At 32.5% G+C, this 9,815-nt stretch overlaps 1 protein-coding gene across 1 annotated transcript; it reads right to left on the bottom strand.

The window, feature by feature from the left end:
- Positions 1-6,536: 6,536 nt before the first annotated feature.
- LOC116137613 (E3 ubiquitin-protein ligase UPL5-like) lies at positions 6,537-8,104 on the bottom strand. The gene has a single exon (XM_031423305.1). It carries the CDS (start codon positions 7,872-7,874, stop codon positions 6,537-6,539), a length of 1,338 nt encoding a protein of 445 aa, XP_031279165.1. The 5' UTR covers positions 7,875-8,104.
- Positions 8,105-9,815: the final 1,711 nt, after the last annotated feature.

The raw sequence follows: 9,815 nt of genomic DNA, 5'->3' as shown, positions 1-9,815 counted from the left end.
CAAATCCAGATCCGCATGTAAAAGGGAAGTTGGGAATTGGGGAAGAAAAACTTGAATATAAAAAAGATAAAACCTAACTTTTAAATTTTTTAACTTTTAACTTTTTTTTTTTTTACCTTTTAAAAAAACTTTTCAAATTTTTTTTAAAATTGATGCCAAGCCTGGGCCTACCCTCAAGGGGTCTGGGTCCGCCCCTGCATGTGACGTGCCACGTTAGTTTGTACAAACTCTCGTAGTTTGTACAAATAATATTACCCTAATATAAAATTAATTAAAAAATGAGAGAAAAAAAAAAATGAAAGGAAACTATGTTCTAAAAACTTAAATTATGAGTATAAATAGGGGAAATATTTTGATTATAATAATATTAAAGAAAAAAATTTATACGAGATAACTATGGTTTGCATAATATATTGCATTTTAATTTTCTTATTAATTACCATAATTAATAAAAGATTATTGTTGAAATCTTTTTAATTAAGTTTATTTTACTTTGAAAGTCATAGATTTTAATTGAGAGACAAAAGGGTTTTGAATTGTTCAAAGAGGGATTAGATTTTCACAAGTTACAACAAACATATTTTAAAGGAAAAAACAAAAAAAAGAATATAAGAACTTTCAAGGATTGTTAAGTTAGAGAACAGTGTAGATTAGACATACGGTCTGATCATTTGCATTTTAAGTGGGAGATTGTAGTGATGGGTTGTTGCAGACTCTCAATTTTCGTAAAAAATATGAAAAATATTTTTAACCAAATATGGTTTTCTAATTCAATCTCAATTTTATTGGTTTAAATATGTTTTAATTGCGTATAAAGACCTCTTTTAATTACATATATATTGAACATTAGATATTTAAATAATAGGTTGTTTTAACGTGTGTTTTTTATTTATATAAATATTTAAAAAATAATAATTTTCAAAACATTAAAAAAAAATAAAAACAATTTGTTTTAATTAAAACATAATGATTAAATAATTATCATCTAATCAAACTTATCTTTGACCCTTACAGAAGCTAACTTCCACGACTTTTTCTAAGCCCCTTTATTACCATCTTTATTTAACTTTTTCTCTCCTATTCAAACAAGCCTTTTGCTTCTTTTTTATGAGATGGGCTGAGATATTTTATATACAGTATATGATGTTCTTTGAGTGTACGAAATCGTGTAGGATTCAAAGTCTTAAGGGGGGAGAAATCCTCAGGCGACCCAAAGTCTAGAGGAGTGAGTGCCTGAGTGGTGAGTCTGACTCATAGATGCCTTTAGTCAAACAGCGGCCTAGATCATAGAGGCCTGACTCATGGAATAGTCTAGTGAGCTGACTCGTAGAGCGGACCAACTTATAGGATGAGTCGCCTCGGAGGGTGGATCTTTTATGGTTTGCACTTTGATGTAGAGCCAATTAGGGTTGGGTCATGGTATAGAGCCAATTGTTTGTGGGTCATGGCGTAAAGACAACTACAATTGGGCTTGACTTGGGCCCAATATGATTTTTTATCCAAATAATAAGGATGTGTTTGTTTTCCTATTTTTGTCTTATCATATTCCTATCATTTCTAAAATACACATTTGTTTCTCTATTATGAAAATATTATTATATTTTATTCAATTATTTCTAAACCCTCTAAGTTTGTTAATTTAACTAAACAGAAAAAAAGTTTAGAAATTAACAAAAACACCCCCACCCACCCATATTTGCCAGATTCCAGCCACCACCCCTGGAAGGTGACCAGAATCTGGTATAATGGTGCACTACCAACTGGATTTGGTCGGTAGTGTATCGATCTAGCATTTTCTGGCTAGATCCACCATGGATCTGGTCGAAAAAGGCCAGATCTACTGCCAAAGATCTGGCTGTTAATGACTAGATCCTTGACGTAGCTAGTCATCAAAGAAGGCCATATCTTTGGCCGTCGTTGATGATCAAACGCGACCAGATCTGGCCGTTAATGGCTGAATCTAGTTATAGATCTAGTTGAAAAAGGTCATATCGGCGTATGAATGACTAGTTCTAACCGGTCTTGCACCGATAAGACATCTCCGATCACCCTCCGGTGGTGGTGGTCGACTGTCGGTATTTAATGGGTGGGTGGGGGTGTTTTTGTTAATTTTTAATATTTTATTATAGGGGTGTTTAGTAAATTAACAAACCTAAGGGGTGTTTTTGTTAATTTTTAAATCCTATTTCATAATAATCACCCAACTCTTATTTTTTTAAAAATACTAAAACAAAATTGTTGGATAATTTTGATGTGATAAATAGGTAATTATCGAGATCTCTTAAATTAAGTTTATTTTACTTTAAAATTCATAGATTTTAATTGAGAGAAAAAGTGTTTTGATAATTTTAAATTATTCATATTTTTTCCCTTTAAATATGTTTTTTGTAACTTGTGAAAATCTAATCCCTCTTTGAACAAGGGGGAATGACAATTTCCCACCCAAGGTTTGCTGTAATTACATTTTCCCACCCATAAACTTTGAGAAAAATAATTTTCCACTCGTTGTCAATCTCCGTTAATGGAATTTATTATTTGACAGAATTAAAACTACAAAAAGACTATAAGACCTTTTACTATTTGACTTTACAATTTTTAACGAGGTTCAATAACATTTTCCCACGCAAACTTCATTAAATGGTTTGGTTTATATTAATTTTAGGGTTACTAAATTTAATCTTTAAAACAATAAAATAATATTAATTTTGGTTTGTATTATATTTTAATTAATTTTTTTTCCCAACAATTTTTTATTATAATCCATTCATTGCAATTCTATTATTCGCAATCAAATTTGTGTTTATAGTCTTCAATTGAATTCATGGAGACATATTGAAGATTATCCTAATGGCGATCGTAATTATGAGTTTACGGATAATTATAGTCAAGGGTGCTTTGTAAATGGTGCATCACATGGGCTAGTGTATCCTTTGATACTAAATGATTATGGATTTCGGGTTCAAGGATGAGAGTGGTCAATTGTTGCTTTTAATTTTGAAGCTGAAAAATTTAGTACAATACCACATCCAAATGCCAATAGGAATGGGAAAAGTTTCCAAATTGATAATCTAGGAGGATTCATGTATTTCTGAGGAGGTTTGTGAGACTTGTTATGTATGCGATATGAAACAATATGGAGTTGGGGAGTCTTGGATTAAATTGTTTTTGCTTGATTTGCATTCGTTTAAATTGGAATATCCCATTGTTGATCTTGATAAATATGTACAACCTGTTGCATATTATTCCAAGAATGGAGAAAAACTTTTAATGAAAACAAATTTCAACACTCTTACCTAGAATAACTTGAAGGAGGCGACATCTACCATAATTAGATTCTCAATCAAAATGGGATTTTACAATGTTTATGTTGTGCCCCAGGAAATAAAGGGCTGACGTGGGAAAGTCACGTGAAGGGCGACCTGCTCCCGTCAGAGCAGCACGCACACGTCAGACCTGCCAAGTGATGCACCATAATTTTACAGAGGCGAAAAAAAAAAAAAAAGAATATAAGACTTAAGGATTGTTAAGTGAGAGAATAGTATAGACTAGACATATGTCTCAGATTCGATTCCCATCACATTTGCAACTTAAACGGGGATTGTAATGATGGGTTGCTGGGACTCTCATTTTTTGATAAAAAATATGGAAAATATTTTAACCAAATATGGTTTTTTATTCAGTCTCAATTTTATTGGTTAATATGTTTTAATTGCGTATAAAGACCTCTTTTAATTACATAATATTGAAATTAGATATTTAAATAATAGATTGTTAAATATTATTGAATATTGAACACCAAATGAGTGTCACTGCACACCACACAATGAATACCACGTGATATAAGGTCCATATGACATTAAGTGTATATTAATTTATGTGGTCTCAATGTCACTTGGGATGTCATGTGACCAGTGGCACCCAGGATTTTTGCCAGGGGGGCCCCTCGCTCCGCCACTGTTTGCCAATCAACTAGTGAAAACATAAAAATAATATCCAATACACAAGAAACACTAAAAATTATTACGTGTAAAAACCCTTTCAATGTGAAGATAAAAAACCACAGAATACTAACGATCCACTTAAATCCAATATAATCAAAGAGTTTTGACAAACATGCAAATGTAGCAGTGCACTAGTCGCAAAAGTAATAAAGTGATAAGTAGAGTATCATTCCTACGAGGATAGTGCTACTAAGTACCAATTTCTCTAGTTTAAGTCATAATTGAAGCAACATAAATTGGTTGATGAAAATTAACGAACCAAATACAATTAAGAAATATAAATGATTATAATAAATTAAAGCAAAACCCAACAACTTAACTAATTTAAAAAAATGCTAGTGGTTGATTTCACCTAGATACGCTAACTCAAATCAATAATCTATTACCCAAGTTCTATTCCTTGATTGAAAATCGAATTCTCTAAGTTGTAAAACATCATTCTCAGACTATATTTCCTACTTATCCCTATTAAGCTTCCGCACCCAACAAATAAAAATTAATAATTCAAAATCTTTTAAGTTTTATGGAATCTATCTAGATTTCATAATCGCTAAATCTATCTCTAGCATTTGCTTAATCTACAGTATTTATGCCGAGGCACAATCACAAATCACTTCGCATCTCATTGTGAACAACATACATTGAATAGTGATCAACATCCAAAAGTCATTAAGCAAAGAGATAAACACTCAATCATGAAATTAAAACTCAAAAAATCAATTCATATAATTTGAATCATTGTATCAAGGTTACATCAAACCCTAGCTAAACAACTTAGTTCATACCAAAAACAAAATAAAATAACAAAAACAAATTAATCAAGATTCATCATTGAAAACAAGGAAAAGATGGAGAAATCTTCTCTAATTTGAAGCCCAAACCTTCAATATCTTCTCATTCCAAGAGTTGTCTTCCAAATGACGAACCCAAGACCCTTTTTCTTTCTCATTTTCATGCTAATTTATACCTTTTTCACTTAAGGACCAAGCCCTAGCAAGCCAAAATGCATCATTTTATTTTTCAATCTGACGCAGTTTCGCCGCAGTGAAGCTTTTTCCTTACCACAGAGAGAATTTTTCGGGCCAAATTTGAGCATGAAAGAGTCTGAATCTGGAAAAGTGTTAAACATATAAATTGTAACCCTTAAATTATGTTTCTAATCTTCAAGAATCAGCACAATCCGAAGTCTAAAGCTCAAGTTATATAGAATACGAAGCACGTCCAAAGACGTTTTTCTTCAGTTTCCAACATACTGTTCATGACTTCAAGCCAAGTTTTCATCGTTGTCCAGTTGGAATTAGAAAAACCCACATGAAAGTTGTAGCTCTACTTCTTAGTTTTTAAAGCTTCTAAATCAGTCATTCTGAGTTTCCAAGCTCAAGTTACCAATTTATGCTCAAAATCATCGTTTAGGCCTGCAAATGCAAATTAATAGAATTAGGTAGCAATTATGACCCAAATTGTATGAGAAGTATCCTATACCTACGAAATTCAATGCAATATAAAGAAAAATAGATTTATCATTTACAATAACCACAAACTACCAAATATTCTACATAAATTTAGAGCTCAATCACAACTCTAACAAAATAAATAAACAAGGGTTTACAAAAAGATGGATTACAATCACTCCAAATCCAGATCCGCATGTAAAAGGGAAGTTGGGAATTGGGGAAGAAAAACTTAATATAAAAAGATAAAACCTAACTTTTAAATTTTTTAACTTTTAACTTTTTTTTTTTTTACCTTTTAAAAAAACTTTTCAAATTTTTTTAAAATTGATGCCAAGCCTGGGCCAACCCTCAGGGGTCTGGGTCCGCCCCTGCATGTGACGTGCCACGTTAGTTTGTACAAACTCTCGTAGTTTGTACAAATAATATTACCCTAATATAAATTAATTAAAATGAGGAAAAAAAAAAAATGAAAGGAAACATGTTCTAAAAACTTAAATTGAGTTAATAGGGGAAATATTTTGATTATATAATATTAAGAAAAAATTTATACGAGATACTATGGTTGCATAATATATGCATTTTAATTTTCTTATTAATACCATAATTAATAAAGATTAGTTGAAATCTTTTAATTAAGTTTATTTTACTTTGAAGTCATAGATTTTAATTGAGAACAAAAGGGTTTTGAATTGTTCAAAGGGATTAGATTTTCACAAGTTACAACACATATTTAAGAAAAAAACAAAAAAAGAATTAAGAACTTCAAGGATTGTTAAGTTAGAGAACAGTGTAGATTAGACATACGGTCTGATCATTGCATTTTAAGTGGGAGATTGTAGTGATGGGTTGTTGCAGACTCTCAATTTCGTAAAAAATATGAAAATATTTTAACCAATATGGTTTCTAATTCAATCTCAATTTTATTGGTTTAAATATGTTTTAATTGCGTATAAGACCCTTTTAATTACATAAATATTGAACATTAGATATTTAAAAATAGTTTGTTTTAACGTGGTTTTTATTTATATAATATAAAAAATAATAATTTTCAAAACATTAAAAACAATAAAAACATTTGTTTTTAATTAAAACATATGATACATAAATTGTAGTTAATTTCACCATCCCCACTACCTCTCACATTTAAACGTTCCTCCACTTTACCAAGGCATTTATCCATTCTCATCAGTAGGTCGCGAAATATACCATGAAGATACTCAATCTCATCCCCATGAGACGGATGGTTATATCCCCTCTTCGGCAATGGCACTGCAATAGGACATGTAATTCCCACCTGCCCCAAGATCGCTTTACGTAAAGGGACCAAAAACGCAGTAAAATCACGAACATCACTCACCAATGGCCCCACGCTCAACACCATCTCCATACTTGAAGTCAAATCCCTGGACAACCTACCAGCCAATTCACTAACAAAGGGAAAAATATCTTGAATCACAACCAACCCCTTAACATCATCTCCATACTTTGTAGCCTGCAAGACACCAATCTTTTCCCACAATGACCCACCAAAATTCTCCAACAATGATCCCAATGTACTCCGGCATGCTAAATACAACGTATCCTCAGGAGTAAACTTCCTAAGCAATTTACAGAACTCTAGAACTATGGGTGCACATTGCGTATGTAAATTCTTGGGTAATGCATTTCTACAGGAATTCAGAAAATGCCTAATTGAACTATCAGCACATTCTTTGTTACCACTCATTGGTGACATATAAAGCATTACCAACGCAGCCGGAGCAGAAGAATACATAAATATTTGAAGATAACCAATTGCTAAATCATTATCATCTTTTGGTGTCATTGCAAAAAACTCAGTCATTCGAGATTTTATGAGTTTTAATGAGGACTGTACCAGTTCACCTTTACAAAGCCGACAAATTACACCTACCATATCATCAATCACTTGCCAAGCTTGTGGATGTTCCGTGCTTCGCATACGCCCTACCAGCTGTAACCCGGCGTCGTTTTGTATCGAACACTCCGCTAACGACTGTTCCCACTGCAACTGCTTTCCCCGGTAAATTAACCGTTGCTCCATGACCGGGATCCCCGTCATCACTTGAATCCTCTCGTGAATTGACTTAACGGTGTCGTTTGAGTTAGCTTGAATAACTATAGTATTACCCTCCGATAACATCCGAATAAAAAATTGAAGTCTAGACCTAGTTGTCGTTCTTGACTCAGCGGAACTGGTCTCGGCTGCATCCGACACGATTGGGCCACTCAAGTCGGAGGACTGATGGACGGCGTTAGGTTCGTCTTTTCGCATTCTCACGGATACGAGGTCAGATGTTTCCGCGTCGTCATCGTCACCGTCTAAGTTAGGGGCATAATCGTCCAACTTACGCTTCGGACGTGAGTGGACGGCGTGATCAAACGATTCAACGGGAGACATTGAAGTGTGGGCCCCCGCCGCCGGTTACGGTGGCGGTGTGAGCATGAGATCGTATCTCTCACAGCCGCAGCTCAATCACAAATAAAAACCGAAAACCAAAACCAAAACCAAAACCCTAAGCAAGTATTTAATATGTTTATCACTCTCTCTTAGATGGCTAAAGAAACAGAGATGGAGCGATTAGAATTTTGTGCTCTCACACTTATACACATACAAATAAACAGCCGTCATCACCTAAGACTGTCATCTTACGCTATTAATTGAGTTTATTCTTTTTTAATTTATTTATTTACATATACTGTGAATTTACCAAAATGGTGCTTCTGGTGCACGGCCTCGCTGTGGGTGAGCACATGAGATTTTCATGACCTATTTCATATTAATCAAGCGAAACTGCGTGCTTATTTACACGTGTTTATGACAGCTTTCAGTAAGTACACTAGATGAGACTTGTTCTATAGCCGGAAAATAAAATAATATAGAGGTAAAGCTATTTGTATAAATTCTCCCACCATAGAGTTTGTATAAATTGACTTCACACAGTATCACGCGATATAAGAGCTCATATAATATTAACGTGACGTTAAATTATATAATTTCAATACCATATAGTATGTCATGTAACGTATCACATCAGTTTGTACAAACTCTTTTTATACGAGAGTTTATATAAATAACATTACCCATATATAAAATTAATTAAAAAATAGAGAAAAAAAATGAAAGAAAACTATGTTCTAACAACTTAAATTATGAGTAAAATAGGGAAAATATTTTGATTATAATAATATTAAAGAAAAAAATTTATACGAGATAACTATTGTTTGCATAATATATTGCATTTTAATTTTCTTATTAATTATCATAATTAATAAAAGATTATTATTGAAATCTCTTTAATTAAGTTTATTTTACTTTGAAAGTCATAGATTTTAATTGAGAGACAAAAGGGTTTTGAATTGTTCAAAGAGGGATTAGATTTTCACAAGTTACAACAAACATATTTTAAAGGAGAAAANTAAACTATTAAACCAAATCTCACTTAAACTATTAAACTTAATTTGATAAGGCCAAAAAATCATATTTCTTTCTTGATAGGGATTATCTCCCAAAAAAGAGGACTCAGTATCCTACTAGGATTCCAGCCCCTTGGATTCACTATAAAAACAGAGGTTTGCCCTCTCATTAGGCATGCAATCTCTCATAGTCAATCTACACTACTCGAAACCATTTATTTGTTACTAAGTTCTTGCTCTCAAGAACCCGACACATTCGACAAGACTCCTGATAATTCTTCATCTCCTTAATTCTTATCAAATAATCTCTTTCAACCTTGCTGACTTGAGCGTCGAAGTGCATATGGCAAACACCACCCCGGTATTTTCTGAAAGCTTCACGCTTGCCCTTTCATTTGTACAGGTCTAGTGGATTGTAAGTGGCCTCAACCTCGCGGGATCAGAACCTATTATCATGACGATAGATTTTTTGTATCTACAAAATTGCATTTTAATTTTCTTATTAATTATCATAATTAATAAAAGATTATTGTTGAAATCTCTTTAATTAAGTTTATTTTACTTTGAAAGTCATAGATTTTAATTGGGAGACAAAAGAGTTTTATATTGTTCCAAGAGGGATTAAATTTTCACAAGTTACAACAAACATATTTTAAAGGAAAAAAACAAAAAAAAGAATATAAGAAGTTTAAAGGATTGTTAAGTGAGGGAATAGTGGGGACTAGACATACCGTCTGATCATTCGCATCATCTGCATCTTAAGTAGGAGATTGTAGTGATGGGTTGCTGCAGACTCTCAATTTTTGTAAAAAATATGGAAAATATTTTTAACCAATTATGGTTTTCTAATTCAATCTCAATTTTATTGGTTTAAATATGTTTTGATTGCGAATAAAGACCTCTTTTAATTACATATATATTGAAC

The sequence above is a fragment of the Pistacia vera genome, unplaced genomic scaffold (assembly GCF_008641045.1).
Source record: "Pistacia vera cultivar Batoury unplaced genomic scaffold, PisVer_v2 Contig331, whole genome shotgun sequence".
In the NCBI taxonomy this organism is placed as follows: domain Eukaryota; kingdom Viridiplantae; phylum Streptophyta; class Magnoliopsida; order Sapindales; family Anacardiaceae; genus Pistacia; species Pistacia vera.
Note: the sequence above shows the minus strand (reverse complement) of the source record. Positions and strands in the feature narration are given on the sequence as shown.